General features: G+C 40.0%; 1 protein-coding gene across 4 annotated transcripts in view; it reads right to left on the bottom strand.

Moving 5' to 3' along the window:
* The window catches only part of LOC128701008 (ketohexokinase), a 101351-nt gene that overhangs the window by 57263 nt on the left and 24380 nt on the right, over positions 1-19708 (bottom strand). For 2 of the 4 annotated variants that reach the window (XM_053794577.2, XM_070087082.1), the window contains one exon: positions 16928-17207. The exons of the other annotated variants lie outside the window; for them this stretch is intronic. In XM_053794577.2, the coding sequence (XP_053650552.1) occupies positions 16928-17022 (95 nt within the window). In that variant the 5' untranslated portion in view covers positions 17023-17207. The remainder of the gene's footprint in view (positions 1-16927; positions 17208-19708) is intronic. 4 annotated transcript variants of the gene reach the window in all.

The raw sequence follows: 19708 nt of genomic DNA on the forward strand, positions 1-19708 counted from the left end.
TTTTCAGAATGGTACAATAGTAACTGCTTCACTTTGAAATCCCCACTAGCATTAGCACAGAACATAAATGAGTGTAAGCCTGTCTTTCATAGGCTTGTGTCCTGGCAGTCCCTTTTCCTCCTGAGTAATGTAGGTCCTCTTTGGCATTTTCTCCCAAAAGAGGCCTGTTTTGTCGCAACTGAACACTTGTTCAGGCTTCAGTCCTTCAGCCTCTATGTACTCCTGGAATTCACTTACGAATTTTGTAGCTGCAATTTTGTCCGAACTGGCAGCCTCACCATGCCTTATCACACTGTGTATGCCACTACGGTTCTTAAATCTCTCAACCCAACCTTTGCTGGCCTTAAATTCACAAATATCAGTACTCGTCGCAGGCAATTTCTTTACCAGATCGTCATGCAACTGCCTAGCATTTTCACAAATAATCATCGTCATAAGACTATCTCCTGCTAATTGTTTCTCGTTTATCCACACCAATAATAACTTCTCAACCTCTTCGAGTACTGGTGATCTCATTTTTGTCAGCATATTTACCCCATTTGCAACAACAGCTTCCTTGATTTCCTTTTTCTTGGCCACGATTGAAGATATGGTGTCAGCATAGTTGCTGTTCCTCCTTTACATGTGCTTTATATAGAAGATCCCTAGGCCTGTGACTGTATGACGTCACGAGATGCAGCATGAGTGAGTGGGTCGCTCTACCTCGCTCTCACTCGACGCTTAGACATACAAGCAGGCAGTAACACGGCAGGCTGGGCCCTTCTCTTACCACAGTCTGACAATATATAGTGTTACCACCCAACAAGTGTGTATATCTTCAACCCTCATATCTCCTTCCGAACCCCCACGACAAATTGGTGGCAGCGGAGGGCCTGTAATTCTGACGATTACAGCGATTTCTGGAGATAAATTTCTACTGAGCCGGTCGCCATCCTGTGACGCTAGGCCTACCGAGAAGGGTAACGCTCGACCTACCTCAAGCCAGCTACCCGACCAAGCGTCTACCAGCCTCTACATTATTCACTGGTCAGTCTCCTTGTATTAGTGTTTATCTGCTTATTTGCATCACTCCCGAGGGGTTGACCCGAGTTTGCAAAGTAAGCCAAACCAGCACGACAGTCTATGGTGGGGGAGTCAGACCAAGCCACCATCCAGCCTTGCCTGCCAAGCCAGCTTTCCACCCCTGCTGTGCTTATCGTTAGAAGTTATCAAGCCATTCTGTGTGAAGGGTTAAGCTAAGCCAGCCAGCAACTAACCCAAGTGTCTTAACCCTACGACAATGGTTGTACGGGATTTGTTATACATCCTGGCCAGTTCGGCCACACGTATGCCACTTTCATGTTGTTCAATGATGTTTTTCTTAAATTCAATCGTATTTCTCACCTTCTTTACCAAAGGCTTGGCACTAGGAGCTTTCTTTGGAGCCATGGTAGCTTATTTAGCACTTGCAAGCACTAAAATGAATGGAATACTATTATGAAATATTTTCTATGAACAAGTGAGGGGATCATCACTCACTGGTAAACAATGGCACACTGGCTGGGAAGGGAGGCCGAGATGGCTCAGAGCCGTGAGTATGCGTCCAGGACGAACGACGATTAGCGAGCCAACCGACCATTTGTGAGCCAATGTTTGGACGAAAATAATGCGGCGATTTCCGAAAAGGACGACTATCGAGCCCAATGATTATCGAGGGACCACTGTATTTGTAGTCTCAATAGTCTTAATGTAGGGTGAGAGGTGAAAAGTATTTATTAGTAGAAAGTCGTGTGGGAGGTATAGCATCCTGCCTGGCCACTTATACCTACTACGACATTAAGCTCCTTAGAGTGATAAAATGTATATATAGTACACTCATTAATTACCTTAAAATATTTGTAGTCTTAATGTAGGGTGAGAGGTGATTTTTATTTGTATGAAGTCAGGTTGGGAAGTATGGGTAGCCAGGAAGGGCAGCCCTTCTCACCCCACCCACATATAATGTAAACAAACCAGATGAACGTGTCTGGTTTTCATCACAAGTCCTACAAGTTGCCTGGCTACCACAAGTCCTATAAGTTGCCTGGCTACCACAAATCCTACAAGTTGCCTGGCTACCACAAATCCTACAAGTTGCCTGGCTACCACATGCTGCCTGGCTACTACAAATCCTACAAGTCGCCTGGCTATCACAAGTCCTACAAGTCTCCTGGCTACCACATCTCATATTTATGTTAATTTATTCTACTGTGGGGTGTATTTAGATGGATTAAGCAAAATGACTATATTAACGTTTTATATGATATTTAATGTTCCTTAGAGTGATTATTATTGTGTTGTTGTTATTTTTTTTTTAACAAGTTGGCCGTCTCCCACTGAGGCAGGGTGACCAAAAAAGAAAAAAAATCCCCAAAAAGAAAATACTTTCATCATCATTCAACACTTTCACCTCACTCACACATAATCACTGCTTTTGCAGAGGTGCTCAGAACACAACAGTTTAGAAGCATATACATGTACGTATAAAGATACACGACACATCCCTCCAAACTGCTAATATCCCGAAACCCCTCCTTTAGAGTGCAGGCATTGTACTTCCCATTTCCAGGACTCAAGTCCGGCTATATAAAAATAACCGGTTTCCCTGGATCCCTTCACTAAATATTACCCTGCTCACACTCCAACAGATTGTCAGGTCCCAAATACCATTCGTCTCCATTCACTCCTATCGAACACGCTCATGCACACCTGCTGGAAGTCCAAGCCCCTCGCCCACAAAACCCCCCTTACCCCTTCCTTCCAACCTTTCCGAGGACGACCCCTACCCCGCCTTCCTTCCCCTACAGATTTACATACTCTACGTGCGTAAGGGGGGTTGCCAGCAGACCCCTGGCAGTCTTCAAGCTGGCGCTGGGCAGGCACCTGGGGTCGGTTCCTGACCGGCCGGGCTGTGGCTCGTACGTTGGTTTGCGTGCAGCCAGCAGCGGCAGCCTGGTTGGTCGGGCTCTAGTCCGCCAGGAGGCCTGGTCACGGACCGGGCCACGGGGGCGTTGACCCCCGGAACTCTCTCCAGGTAAACTCCAGGTAAATACATCATTAGTAAGGCCTCACCTAGATTATGCAGCTCAATTCTGGTCTCCATATTACAGAATGGACATAAATTTGTTAGAAAACATTCAGCGTAGGATGACTAAATTAATACATAGCATTAGAAATCTTCCTTATGAAGAAAGATTGAAGACTCTTAAGTTACACTCACTTGTTAGACGAAGAATGAGGGGAGACCTGATCGAAGTGTATAAGTGGAAGATAGGTATTAATAAAGGGGATATTAACCCTTTGACTGTTTCAGGCCCCTCTCTGAAACTGTCATTCTATGTCGCTCAATTTTTGAAAAAAAAAAAAAAATATTTTTTCTTGTGAAATGATAGAGAATCTTTTCCCGATGGTAATGACACCAAAAGTTCGAAATTTGGTCGAAAACTCGTGGAATTATGCTCCCGCGAAGTTAGCGGTTTCTGCGACATATGCGTATCGGCGATTTCGCAGACTTTGAGCCCTATTTTCAGCCAATTCCATTGTTCCAGTTGACCAAACTCATAGCTATTTCTTTAGAACTCCATTTTATCTATCAGCTGAGTACAAGAAACCTCCCATTTACTAATTTGGACTACCCAATATGGTGGTCAGAAATTGGCAATTTGGCCAATTTCACGCAAACTAAAAAAGATGCCAATTTCAAAATAGGGTCCAGAATAAACAAGATAGACATTCGTGGCACTAAAATAACATATGCTCTGTTCATTAGTCACATCTCTAGGCCCCTCTTATATTATTATTGCTTTCTATTTTGATTTTTTATTCATACAAAAAAATACAAAATTTACTGTTATGCAGACGACTGCATTATTGTAAAAATGGTATAAATAATATCAGTGCACTAGTGAAAGAATATTAGACTCCCCAGTTGACGTGTATTGGACGTGTGGTGTGATTTATTTACTCTTGAACATTGGTAAAAATCGAACATTTCCGCTACTTTGAGCTCAGTTTCAAGGTCGTTTTCATCGTAAAAGTAATGAAAATCATCTCTATTTCTGTAATATGTTTTCCATTTTATCACCTAAGACCATGAAAACGCGAATACAACGATAAATACTATACGAAAATACACCTCAAAATCGGCGTTTTATTCCAAAAAAACGATCAGAGATTTTTTTTTCTCATTACGCAATGTGTGCTGCAGGATTTTTTTTATGTGGTGCACACTGACCACACAGACCCATTCTCTCACATGTGGGCCTACCAGCTTTCTCCCGCTTGATTTGAAGCCGCTAGAATTATTGAGTATATATACGTCAGAAACATTGGCTCGTAAGACGTATTTATACGTCGAAAACAGTCAAAGGGTTAATAAGGTCTTGAGGATATCTCTCCAAGAGAGAACCCGCAGTAATGGATTTAAATTAGATAAGTTTAGATTTAGAAAGGACATAGGAAAGTATTGGTTTGGAAATAGGTTAGTTGATGAGTGGAACAGTCTACCTAGTTGGGTTATTGAGGCTAAGACATTGGGTAGTTTCAAATTTAGGTTGGATAAGTACATGAGTGGGAGGGGTTGGATTTGAGTGGGACTTTCACATCAGAGCTTATTTCTTGGGTAGCATTGAAAATTGGGTTGGGCAAATGTTTTGTTAGTGGGATGAATTGTAAAGGACCTGCCTAGTATGGGCCAACAGGCCTCCTGTAGTGTTCCTCCTTTCTTATCTTCTTATGTCATTCTACTTTGATCCATTCTCTCTAAATGACCAAACCACCTCAACAACCCCTCTTCAGCCCTCTGACTAATACTTTTATTAACTCCACATCTCCTAATTTCCACACTCCGAATTTTCTGCATAATATTTACACTGCACATTGCCCTTAGACAGGACATCTCCACTGCCTCCAACCGCCTCCTCGCTGCTGCATTCACAACCCAAGCTTCACACCCATATAAGAGTGTTGGTACTACTATACTTTCATACATTTCTTCTTTGCCTCCATAGATAACGTTTTTTTTGTCTCCACATATACCTCAATGCACCACTCACCTTTTTTCCCTCATCAATTCTATGATTAACCCTTAAACGGTGGTTCACTGGTGCAGCGCCCCGAATATTTTAAAAAAAAAAAATCTTTGTTTTCTTTATAGAAAAAAAGAGCACCTTTTTCTATGTGTTATAGAATAAAAAAAAAAATTTAGGGTCAGTACTTACCGAGATATGAGGCCGTGAAGTTGGCACTGGATGCTCATGTGACAGCAACATCGAGTCCTGCCGCTTGCAGAAGTGTTGCCGATATACCTTTTTTTTATTTTTTATATTATTCTTGTGGAGAAATTTTCTCCAGGAGGGGGGTATCAGCCCCCTTCAGCCCCTTTCAGCCCTGAGGGGCCCAGCCCTCTCAGAAGGGGCAAGCATCTTGTTTACTGCTACAGCGAGTAATTGATAGCAGATGCAGTATGAGTATGGGACGTGGTCGCTTCGGCCGACGCTCCTTGCAGTGTTGCAAAGTGTAGTTTAATAAGAGACAGTACATCTCTTACCTTAGCAGGACAATTAAGGAAAATCCTGCTCCCACTTTATTACCATGGTAAAAATAGTGGACATTGTTATCTATGCTTAAGGCAGCAAGAATCAAACATTCTGCTTTGCTTCATCGAGGAAGTGGCAAGGAAGCAAAAGTACTAGGTCAGCTTTTCCTTTGTGCTGGGGGCAGTGATGGCGTGGGGCATTGGGGTGTCTTCAGATTACTTTTGACTCTACTGAGAGTGACACTGATGCCAGGATAACCAACAAAGAACGATCTGTGCGTTAGTGTGAACAAAGTGTCTCATAAAACACAATAAACACTTAAGAGAAGTGTGATCAGCTTCTTTAGTGATAAGATTGTGAACAATACAGGCAAATCTTGTGGAACATAGTGTATCAGTGTGCGTATTCCTAGACTATGGAAGACGTGGACATCCAAGGACACTTCAGCTTCTATCAAGTCACCGATACCTGTCGAAGGTGTGAAGAACACCATAGCTCACGCTACAAGAGCAAGGTAGGTTACGAATTTCTTGTAGTACGGGGGACAGCGCAGTTCTTGAGTCGCAAGGAGTTTGTAATCAACCTATAGTCGACAGTTAGGTGCGGACTTTTGAGTCCACACGAGTAAGTTTGTCAGCCATCAGTGAATGAAATATGCTGACGTAACACCCTCTAGGGGTAATTTATAATCTTACAAATTATAACTCATTACAGCCCGTTGAGAGATGACTTCGACAGCTTCTCAAGACGGCGTCTGCAGGGGCGGCTGTGCAGGCGATGAGCTGTCTTTATTTATTTATAAATTTTTATAAATTTATAAATTTATATTTATCTAAGTTAAGTTTCCCTATATTTAAACTTAGCTGGTAATCCCATTTCTCAACATTTTGTTTATGTTGGTTGTGCTCGAACCGGATAAAGGCCACACTGTGGTCCAAATATGTTGTACTACAATGTACGAATAACCTACGAGCCAAGGTCCTTCGAAAAAAGCTGTAAAACTAGTGTTTTACAATATAAATCAGTATAAATGAGTCCCTCCAGACTCAATCACAGAGAATGGGCAGCCAAAAGAAAACAGGCACTCACCCAGCGTTCACCCAAAGAAAACGGGAGCTGGGTGACTCACCCAACAAGAAAACGGGGGATGGCACCCTGCATCCACTGCTCCAATCTCGAAAATCACTGACTAAGACAACAACAACCCAACTGATGTTCAGTTTGTCTGAGTGTATATACACATAGTGTTTATAATGTTTATAAACAGAAATTAAGAGACAAGATTGTGTTAAAGTTTGTTTCTTATAGATGTACCTGTTATATTAAAGGAACTTATATATATAGTGTAAGCTTTCAAATACATATTAACAGTGACATTTATATATGTGTAAGTAATATTCATGTGTGATTTACAGTTATACAGTGACATTTATAGTGTATAGTGAATGAAGTGCATAACATCGTTATTTATGATTAATCATCGTGGTCAGGCTGACACAGCAAATTCAAGCCATAAACACCAGCCATATGTACTCTGTACCCTTCATGGTCATTGACCCTGAGGTTAGCTTAGTAGGTCAGTAGTGTCTGACTCGATTATTGCTGACTTAAGCATAACAAAAACTCAGCTGTTTATAGCAGTACAGTGTTTTTTAAACACTCTAAGTGTGGTGCTAGAATTTTCAATATACCATTAAAATGGCTTGTTTGAAAACTCAGTTTCAGTCTTTACAAACTAAGATTACACAATTAAAAAATCTAATTTCAGTCTGTATAGGATTAACTCAATATACAAACATAGATTTTGATGATCTTGAGGTCAAATTTGAATTACTTACACAACGTCTGAAAATAATTAATTCAGACTATACACATTATGAAATGAAATTTCTTGAATCAGACCCATCTGAGGATGAAATTAAAAATGTTTTGGATACTTTTAGTAATCAACAATTAAGGTGGACAGGAGTACAGGCTATCTGCCGCAAAACTCTGTCACAGAGACCTACTGTAACTAGTGGTCAAACACCTGTTACATCTGTAACAACAACAAGTGTCCCATTACCAAGCTTACCTACCTTGTCATTACCTCCTACCTTGTCATTACCTATTTTCCAAGGTCATAATTATGAAGAATTCATTAGTGGTTTTCAATCCATAGTAAATTCACGAACTGACATAGATGAGATTGTTAAGTTCAATTACCTTAAATGTCTTGTGAAGGGAGAACCCTATGAACTGATTAAGTCATTTCCGGTGGTTAAAGGCAATTATCAAATAGCCTTACGTGTCTTAGCAGACAATTACTTTGATGCTGACAAGGCCAGAGTTAGACATGCAGTCTTAATATCAAGTTTGAAGCCACCCAAACATTGTTTTTCAGACTTTCAGGCATTTAGAATCACATTAGACAATAGTCTCAGATCTCTAGGTGCTAAATATGACCTAAGGCAATGTGATTGGTTTATCAGTGGTATTGTACAGGATAAGTTGTTACCACAAACTACTGAACGATTAAATATTATGTTCAATAAACACTTATTTCACTTGTGAAGAAATTAGCAATGGTTTACAAACAATAGTTTCATGCATGCAAGCAACAAGACAAGATGAAAAATCCACAAATCCAGTGGATAATAAACCTTCAACTCAGTATAAAAAGAGTATACCTACTCTCACTAAACCACAGAATGGGAAATCCCATCTGAACACTATACATGCTGCCCAAAGAACATTTATCCCGTTTAAAGAAATTAGATCAAGCAGAAATGATGCAAAATGGATGAATAATAGGCTCAAGTATCTTTTAGGGCATAAGAAAGGAATTTATAGGCGTATCAAAAGAGGTGAGAGTCATCTTATGAATCAGTATATTGGCATTAAGAGGGACATTAAAAAGGGGATAAGAAAAGCCAAACGGGACTATGAAATTAAAATTGCCAGGGATTCGAAAACTAACCCCAAAAGTTTTTTCCAGGTGTATAGAACAAAAGTTAGAGATAAGATAGGCCCCCTTAAAAATAACTCTGGGCATCTTACTGACAAAGAGAATGAAATGTGCTCAATATTAAATAATTATTTTCTCTCGGTTTTTACACAGGAAGACACTAACAATATCCCAGTAATTAATTTTTATAGTGGCCCTGAAGAAGATAAATTATGTAACATCACAGTCACTAGTGAAATGGTTGTGAAGCAGATAGACAGACTGAAGCAAAATAAGTCGCCGGGTCCTGATGAGCTTTTTTCATGGGTTCTTAAGGAATGCAAAACAGAACTCTGTGAACCATTAACTAATATTTTTAATTTATCTCTTCAAACAGGTATAGTGTCTGATATGTGGAAGATGGCTAATGTAATTCTTATTTTTAAATCAGGGGATAAGTCATTACCATCAAATTACCGCCCAATAAGCCTGACCTCAATTGTAGGCAAATTGCTAGAGTCAATTATAGCTGAGATTATAAGAAGCCATCTGGATAAGCACAATCTGATTAATGATACTCAGCATGGATTCATGAGAGGCCGTTCTTGTCTAACTAATTTATTAACTTTCTTCAGTAAAGCTTTTGAGGCTGTTGATCACGATAAAGAATTTGATATTATTTACTTAGATTTTAGTAAGGGTTTTCATAGAGTACCGCACCAGAGACTATTAAAGAAAGTGGCAGCTCATGGCATTCAGGGAAAAGTGCTCTCATGGATCGAGTCATGGCTCACAGACAGGAAGCAGAGAGTGTCCATAAATGGGGTTAAATCCGAGTGGGGATCTGGAACAAGTGGCATACCACAGGGATCAGTCTTAGGCCCGTTGTTGTTTATAATATATATCAATGACCTTGATGAGGGTATTACTAGTGATATGAGCAAATTTGCCGATGGCACAAAGATAGGTAGGATAATTGATTCAAATGTAGATGGTAGGGAACTTCAGGAGGATTCAGACAATCTCTATTCTTGGTCAGAAAAGTGGCAGATGCAGTTCAATGTAGATAAATGCAAGGTTCTGAAGCTCGGGAGTGTGCATAACCCTAGCACTTATAAGTTAAATAATGTAGAACTTAGCCATAAAGATTGCGAAAAGGACTTGGGGGTTATGGTGAGCAGCAACCTTAAACCAAGACAGCAATGCCTAAGCGTACATAATAAGGCAAATAGATTATTGGGATTTATATCAAGAGGTGTAAGCAACAGAAGTACAGAGGTTATATTACAGCTTTATACATCATTAGTAAGGCCTCACCTAGATTATGCAGCTCAGTTCTGGTCTCCATATTACAGAATGGACATAAATTCGTTAGAAAATATTCAGCGTAGAATGACTAAATTAATACATAGCATTAGAAATCTTCCTTATGAAGAAAGATTGAAGACTCTTAAATTGCATTCATTTGTTAGACGAAGAATGAGAGGAGACATGATCGAAGCATATAAGTGGAAGATGGGTATTAATAATGGGGATATTAATAAGATCTTGAGGATATCTCTCCAAGAGAGAACCCGCAGTAATGGATTTAAACTAGACAAGTTTAGATTTAGAAAGGACATAGGAAAGTATTGGTTTGGAAATAGGGTAGCTGATGAGTGGAACAGTCTACCTAGTTGGGTTATTGAGGCTAGGACTTTGGGTAGTTTCAAATTTAGGTTGGATAAATATATGAGTGAGAGGGGTTGGATTTGAGTGGGACTTGCAAATGAGTGGATAGAGTTATCAGACATTTTTCTTAACAAAATACTTAGACCATACAACAAACACTGTCCTATAAAAACAAAACAGATCACGAATAAATGGCTTGGTTGCCCATGGCTAACCAGCAGCATTCTGAAATCCACTGATAAGAAACACCAATATGAAAAGCAATATAGACAGGGCTTAATACACAAAGATATTCTTAAACAATATTCAACAATTCTCACCAAATTAATAAAGAAAGCCAAACAACTGTACTACTCCAGCAGATTCACTAACACAAGAGGAGATATAAAAAAGACCTGGAAAACACTTTCCCAGATTCTGGGGACCCACAAACTGAAAAAAAACAAGAATATTGTTCTAACTAAACCTCATGAAACACCACTGCATCCCAGTGATACAGCCAACAAGATAAACGACTTCTTCTCAAACATAGGATCTAATCTCGCCAGTAAAATCCCACGTACCAATGCCCATGCCGGGGACTACCTAGATGGGAATTTTCCAAATTCCCTCTATCTTGTACCAACTGAGCCCACGGAAGTCACCGCGATCATAAAGTCACTTAAAAATAACTCGGGGAATCTGTCTCACGTCCCACCATTATTGTACAAGTGAGTGGCCCACGTCCTTTCACATGCTATTACATTACTTTTTAACAAGTCGCTAGAAACTAGCACTTTCCCGACACTACTCAAGACAGCAAGAGTTATACCAATACATAAAGGTGGTGACCCTACAGACGTAAACAACTATAGGCCAATATCGAACTTACCATTGCTATCCAAAATCTTCGAGAAACTCATGCACAGGAGACTATATTCATTTATAACATCACAAAACATACTCAACCCCTGCCAATTTGGATTCAGGAAAAATAAAAGCACTAATAATGCAATTATAAAAATGCTAGACCTGCTTTACACAGCATTGGAAAATAAGGAATATCCACTAGGAATTTTTATTGCCCTAAGAAAAGCGTTTGACACAGTAGACCACGACATCCTACCCCACAAACTTGACCACTATGGTATAAGAGGCCATGCGCTTGCATATTTTAAATCCTACCTTTCTAATAGGTATTAGTATGTCACCATTAAAGACACAGTCTCATCAATACAGCCACATCAGTTACACAACCCAGGGCAACATGGGTTTAGAACAGGTCGCTCCTGTCTGTCTCAACTATTGGATCACTACGACAAGGTCCTAAATGCACTAGAAGACAAAAAGAATGCAGATGTAATATATACAGACTTTGCAAAAGCCTTCGACAAGTGTGACCATGGCGTAATAGCGCACAAAATGCGTGCTAAAGGAATAACAGGAAAAGTCGGTCGATGGATCTATAATTTCCTCACTAACAGAACACAGAGAGTAGTCGTCAACAGAGTAAAGTCCGAGGCAGCTACGGTGAAAAGCTCTGTTCCACAAGGCACAGTACTCGCTCCCATCTTGTTCCTCATCCTCATATCCGAAATAGACAAGGATGTCAGCCACAGCACCGTGTCTTCCTTTGCAGATGACACCCGAATCTGCTGACAGTGTCTTCCATTGCAGACACTGCAAGGCTCCAGGCGGACATCAACCAAATCTTTCAGTGGGCTGCAGAAAACAATATGAAGTTCAACGATGAGAAATTTCAATTACTCAGATATGGTAAACATGAGGAAATTAAATCTTCATCAGAGTACAAAACAAATTCTGGCCACAAAATAGAGCAAAACACCAACGTCAAAGACCTGGGAGTGATCATGTCGGAGGATCTCACCTTCAAGGACCATAACATTGTATCAATCGCATCTGCTAGAAAAATGACAGGATGGATAATGAGAACCTTCAAAACTAGGGAGGCCAAGCCCATGATGACACTCTTCAGGTCACTTGTTCTATCTAGACTGAAATATTGCTGCACACTAACAGCACCTTTCAAGGCAGGTGAAATTAATGACCTAGAAAATGTAGAGAGAACCTTCACGGCGCGCATAACGGAGATAAAACACCACAATTACTGGGAACGCTTGAGGTTCCTAAACCTGTATTCCCTGGAACGCAGGCGGGAGAGATACATGATTATATACACCTGGAAAATCCTAGAGGGACTAGTACCGAACTTGCACACGGAAATCTCTCACTACGAAAGCAAAAGACTTGGCAGACGATGCAACATCCCCCCAATGAAAAGCAGGGGTGTCACTAGCACGTTAAGAGACCATACAATAAGTGTCAGGGGCCCGAGACTGTTCAACTGCCTCCCAGCATACATAAGGGGGATTACCAACAGACCCCTTGCAGTCTTCAAGCTGGCACTGGACAAGCACCTAAAGTCGGTTCCTGACCAGCCGGGCTGTGGCTCGTACGTTGGTTTGCGTGCAGCCAGCAGCAACAGCCTGGTTGATCAGGCTCTGATCCACCAGGAGGCCTGGTCACAGACCGGGCCGCAGGGGCGTTGACCCCCGGAACTCTCTCCAAGTAAACTCCAGGTAAACTTGATACTGGAGTTCTGCAGGGAAGTGTCCTTGGACCCCTGCTCTTCCTCATTTACATCAATGATCTTCCAAACATATCCCAACACCTGAAACCCATTCTCTTTGCTGACGACACGACTTATGTCATCTCCCACCCTAATCTTGCCACCCTCAACACCATTGTTAACGAGGAGCTGCTCAAAATATCGACTTGGATGGCAGCCAATCAACTTACACTTAACACTGGCAAAACCTACTATACGTATTATGTTTGGTAGCAGAGCAGGTGTTGCGCAACTTAACATTAAGATTGACAACACTCTAATTGCCAGACATAATGAGGGCAAATTCCTTGGCCTATACCTCGACAACAACCTAAATTTCAGCACCCATATCCAACACATAACAAAAAAGTATCCAAAACGGTGGGGGTTCTCTCCAAGATACGATACTACGTACCGCAAACTGCCCTTCTCACACTATACCATTCACTTATATATCCATACCTCACCTATGCTATCTGTGCTTGGGGTTCAACTGCAGCAACACACCTAAAGCCAATAATAACCCAACAAAAAGCCGCAGTAAAAATAATCACTAAATCCCATCCCTGGCAACACCCCCCCTCTTCATAGATCTAAACTTACTCCCTGTTCAGAACATCCACACTTACTACTGTGCAGTCTATATATATCTACAGGACCTTAAATTCCAATATTAACCTTGACCTAAAATGCTTTCTTGATAGTTGTGACAGGATCCACAGGCATAACACCAGACAGAAACATCTCTATGACATTCCCCGTGTTCGACTAACCCTTTACAAAAATTCAATGTATTTCAAAGAACCTAAAATCTGGAACACCCTACCTGAAAACTCTAGAACTGCAGACACATTCATCACTTTCAAAACTACAGTTAGAAAACATCTTATCTTCCTGATCCACCCCGACAACTAACTACATGATAACCACCTGGTGGTTCAAAATTACACTCACTCACCCACTGACTATAAACCCAGAAATACTAATCTTAATCTTAAAATAATAAATCCTAACTAGTCATAAGTTTGCCTATGATACTCAAATATAGAAATCTTGTATTGTGCCAAAACAAAAGCATTCACACTGCTAAACTCACAAATTATAATGTAGTCACTTAGCCTTAATACCATAATCTGTAAGGATTTAATGTTAAGAATTAATCTAAGTCTGCTCAAAATGCCTAGCCATGCTAGGTGTCCTAGTGGCCCCCTCTGTAATTAGTATTTTATAACATGTAAACCACAAAATACCCAAAACCTGTAAACCCCACATTGTAACCATTATAGAGAATAAACTTGAACTGAATTGAATCAGAGCTTATTTCTTGGGTAGCATTGAAAATTAGGTTGGGCAAAAGTTTTGTTAGTGGGATGGATTGTAAAGGACCTGCCTAGTATGGGCCAACAGGCCTGCTGCAGTGATCCTCCTTTCTTATGTTCTTTTTTGCCACCTTTATCACTGCTGAATTACTACTGCTATAATAATACTACTCCCTCCTCCCATTCTACCACTCCCATCCCCAACCTCATCTCATATATATTCTGGTTTCCTTCCCTTCACACTTCTCTGAGTGACTAGTTAATGGTCACAAGGTTCAGTCTCCTACGTGCAAAATAATCAAACTCTATCCACCACAATCACCATTACCAGCCACCTGCTGCCCCCTACTAGTGCATTCAGTCGAGGGTAAACTTTTAAATGCTTCATTGACTATACAAGCATTTCGGGCAATAAGCAATCTCTGTATATTTTTTAGCACTATCTCTCTCGTATTAAACTGAGCTATTTAAGTCACAGTATTGTTAGTCAGCAGTGAGACTGTAGAGCTGCTTATCTTAACTGACAAAGATAATTTGCCACCAGGCCCCATGGGCTGGTGGCAAAAGCTCTCTCTTCACACAGTGAGGGTCCAGGTTTGATTCCCAGCGAAGGGGTGGAAACATTGGGCATGTTTCCTTACACCGACTGTCATATTCACCCAACAGTAATAATTGGTACCTGGGTGTTAATCGACTGGTGTGAGTCACATCCTGGGACAAAACTGACCTATATATATCCTCTGTGTCCATGTATTGTCTGTAATGGCTTGATAAAGCTCCTGGAGAGCGAAACGTTGCCACAATAAAATGTCACATTAGTTGCACTTGTGTCCTTTTACTTTACATATTGTCGGTAATTCTACCAACTTTGTTACAAAACTGACCTAATTTGTCTGAAATGCTCTGCGTAACAAGCAGCTTTCTATGTAGTAGTATGTCACTGATGTCAGCTAGGCCTGTATACCTTGTACAGGTCTCCCTCAACATTCGCGAGGGTTAGGGGATCAAGAATGTCGCGAATGTTTGGTGCCCCAATATATTGTAGCGAAATATAATACAATACTGCTGCCATAACCTACTGAACCATGAACAATCATAAACACATGAAAACATCGTAAAATACATACATGTATATACATACATGCTCCTCCCACTCATATATTTTTCCAATCTCTTTTTAAAGCTACCCAAGGTCTTATTGAAGCTAAAACCTTGGATAGTTTCAAATTTAGGTTGGATAAATGCATAAGTGAGAGGGGTTGGATTTGAGTGGGACTTGCACATGAGTTAATAGAAATATCAAAGCTTATTGCTGGGGTAGAACTGAAAATTGGGTTGGGCAAATATTTTGTTAGTGGGATGGATTGTGAAGGACCTGCCCTAGTATAGGCCAAAAGGCCTGCTGCAGTGTTCCTCCTTTCTTATGTTCCAAACAATAAGTCCTCCCTCTTTCCTCCTCCCTATCTTCCAGATGCCAGCAAGTCTCTTCAATAAAGGTAAGTAAATGTTATTTTAAATGTGTATTTAAATTTTAATTTATCTATTGTATAATATATATGTTGTGTGTATGTAAAACTATAGTTATTTTTTAAAAAATGTATTTTTTTGTGAATATTTTTGTGGATCTGGAACGGATTAATTGTATATACTGTACATTATTTCTTAGGGGAAATACTGCTTCACCTTTCGGTCATTTCAAATTTAAGCCTAGCTCCTGGAACGGATTATGGCCAAAACTCGGGATTCCACTGTACTTCTCATTTCTCTGGAAAAACTGTAAATTAAGAAAGTGCTTGGTCCAAACCTGTTGTGCTCTAAAATAATGAAATTTTACTGTATGTATTATCAAAAACTATTTAACAAATAATAGCATGCATTAAAACTAACTACACATTATATTTATATGTTAAATTATACAAATGTGCTTAATAATGTATTTTATATGTAAATTTTATTCTCTAAGACCAGGAAAGTAGAGGAGTACAGGCATTATTTTACCATTTTTTGTGTACTGTATATTCTGTCTCTTTACATCTCTTTCCGGTAATATTTTAATAGTTTAAATATTTTTATTTATTTATTTATTTAATATCTTTGCAAACAGTACATTGAGATTGTGTATATACAATAGTGGGATGCAATGCAAAGAGAGCCTCTATTATTTAGCAGTTATTATCATTCCCTTTTTACTTCTCAACAGCATTTCTACATAGATTCATGGAACATAAAGTGTTTTTAAACTACTGTATACAGTACATTAGTTATACTTGGCAGTGAAGTACTTTATTTTTCATCTTTGGCATTTTTCCAATGCGGTAAAGGGTTAAAAATACTTTTAACCCCATTTAATGTATCATTGTAAGGTAGCATTAATTCAGTGTTATTAGTCTTCGGACATCTTCATCTTTAAAGTTAAACATCAGTTTCATATATTCTGTTGGAGTTTAGTCAAATTATATTCTAGCATATAACACTGCTTTATAATCCAGTTTGTATCTCATAGTTTTGTATCTTACAACAGAACAAGTTCAACTGCAGCACCCTCTGTCATGGCTTACTGATCTTCATCACTATACTGTTACAATAGTGTGCAGGTGACTATTTTCAGGAATAAGTTATCTTAATATTTGTTATGTTTTCTATTGTTTAAAGTCTAGACATTCTTGTTATACAAATTATGCTGATTTTCATTTACTTTGCAGCAGTAACTACATTCTTTATCATATTTTTTATATTGTAAAACTCAAACACTTGTACTATACAATGCTGCACAAAGAAAACTGGAACTTGAAAATTTACAGTATGAATAAAAAGCAAATTAATTTCATGTTTATTGGTTTATTCATACCTTTGGTCTGTGTCTTCAAGTGGATACTTCAAGACTTGACTGACGATGTCAAAGCAGCAAGCCCCTACACACAGAATATTTAGCTTTGAGCTCATATTTGAGAATCACTACTTATTAAATGTCTCATGCACTATTTAATGCTGCTAATGCACCAAATAGTTGAAACTGATCAAATTTTACTTTTTGTTAGGTGGCTAAAACTTCAGATGACTCTTCGCAATGGTTCAGCTATTAGAGGGGTCAGGGCACATACATGCGTTTTCCTCTACAACTGTCTTACCTGTGGGAAAAAAAAAGGCTTTGTGAAAATTTTTAATACACACACACACACACACACACACACACACACACACACACAAAATAAATAAATAATAAATAAATAAAAAAAAAAAAATAAATAAATAAATAAATAAATAAATAAATAGATAAATAAATATATATATATATATATATATATATATATATATATATATATATATATATATATATATATATATATATATATATATATATATATTATTTATTATTATCACACTGGCCGATTCCCACCAAGGCAGGGTGGCCCGAAAAAGAAAAACTTTCACCATCATTCACTCCATCACTGTCTTGCCAGAAGGGTGCTTTACACTACAGTTTTTAAACTGCAACATTAACACCCCTCCTTCAGAGTGCAGGCACTGTACTTCCCATCTCCAGGACTCAAGTCCGGCCTGCCAGTTTCCCTGAACCCCTTCATAAATGTTACTTTGCTCACACTCCAACAGCACGTCAAGTATTAAAAACCATTTGTCTCCATTCACTCCTATCAAACACGCTAATGCATACCTGCTGGAAGTCCAAGCCCCTCGCACACAAAACCTCCTTTACCCCCTCTCTCCAACCTTTCCTAGGCCGACCCCTACCCCGCCTTCCTTCCACTACAGACTGATACACTCTTGAAGTCATTCTGTTTCGCTCCATTCTCTCTACATGTCCGAACCACCTCAACAACCCTTCCTCAGCCCTCTGGACAACAGTTTTGGTAATCCCGCACCTCCTCCTAACTTCCAAACTACGAATTCTCTGCATTATATTCACACCACACATTGCCCTCAGACATGACATCTCCACTGCCTCCAGCCTTCTCCTCGCTGCAACATTCATCACCCATGCTTCACACCCATATAAGAGCGTTGGTAAAACTATACTCTCATACATTCCCCTCTTTGCCTCCAAGGACAAAGTTCTTTGTCTCCACAGACTCCTAAGTGCACCACTCACTCTTTTTCCCTCATCAATTCTATGATTCACCTCATCTTTCATAGACCCATCCGCTGACACGTCCACTCCCAAATATCTGAATACATTCACCTCCTCCATACTCTCTCCCTCCAATCTGATATTCAATCTTTCATCACCTAATCTTTTTGTTATCCTCATAACCTTACTCTTTCCTGTATTCACCTTTAATTTTCTTCTTTTGTACACCCTACCAAATTCATCCACCAATCTCTGCAACTTCTCTTCAGAATCTCCCAAGAGCACAGTGTCATCAGCAAAGAGCAGCTGTGACAACTCCCACTTTGTGTGTGATTCTTTATCTTTTAACTCCACGCCTCTTGTCAAGACCCTCGCATTTACTTCTCTTACAACCCCATCTATAAATATATTAAACAACCACGGTGACATCACACATCCTTGTCTAAGGCCTACTTTTACTGGGAAATAATTTCCCTCTTTCCTACATACTCTAACTTGAGCCTCACTATCCTCGTAAAAACTCTTCACTGCTTTCAGTAACCTACCTCCTACACCATACACTTGCAACATCTGCCACATTGCCCCCCTATCCACCCTGTCATACGCCTTTTCCAAATCCATAAATGCCACGAAGACCTCTTTAGCCTTATCTAAATACTGTTCACTTATATGTTTCACTGTAAACACCTGGTCCACACACCCCCTACCTTTCCTAAAGCCTCCTTGTTCATCTGCTATCCTATTCTCCGTCTTACTCTTAATTCTTTCAATAATAACTCTACCATACACTTTACCAGGTATACTCAGCAGACTTATTATTTATTTTTTTTATTATCACACCGGCCGATTCCCACCAAGGCAGGGTGGCCCGAAAAAGAAAAACTTTCACCATCATTCACTCCATCACTGTCTTGCCAGAAGGGTGCTTTACACTACAGTTTTTAAACTGCAACATTAACACCCCTCCTTCAGAGTGCAGGCACTGTACTTCCCATCTCCAGGACTCAAGTCCGGCCTGCCGGTTTCCCTGAATCCCTTCATAAATGTTACTTTGCTCACACTCCAACAGCACGTCAAGTATTAAAAACCATTTGTCTCCATTCACTCCTATCAAACACGCTCACGCATGCCTGCTGGAAGTCCAAGCCCCTCGCACACAAAACCTCCTTTACCCCCTCCCTCCAACCCTTCCTAGGCCGACCCCTACCCCGCCTTCCTTCCACTACAGACTGATACACTCTTGAAGTCATTCTGTTTCGCTCCATTCTCTCTACATGTCCGAACCACCTCAACAACCCTTCCTCAGCCCTCTGGACAACAGTTTTGGTAATCCCGCACCTCCTCCTAACTTCCAAACTACGAATTCTCTGCATTATATTCACACCACACATTGCCCTCAGACATGACATCTCCACTGCCTCCAGCCTTCTCCTCGCTGCAACATTCATCACCCACGCTTCACACCCATATAAGAGCGTTGGTAAAACTATACTCTCATACATTCCCCTCTTTGCCTCCAAGGACAAAGTTCTTTGTCTCCAC

The sequence above is a fragment of the Cherax quadricarinatus genome, chromosome 20, assembly GCF_038502225.1.
Source record: "Cherax quadricarinatus isolate ZL_2023a chromosome 20, ASM3850222v1, whole genome shotgun sequence".
Classification (NCBI taxonomy): Eukaryota; Metazoa; Arthropoda; class Malacostraca; order Decapoda; family Parastacidae; genus Cherax; species Cherax quadricarinatus.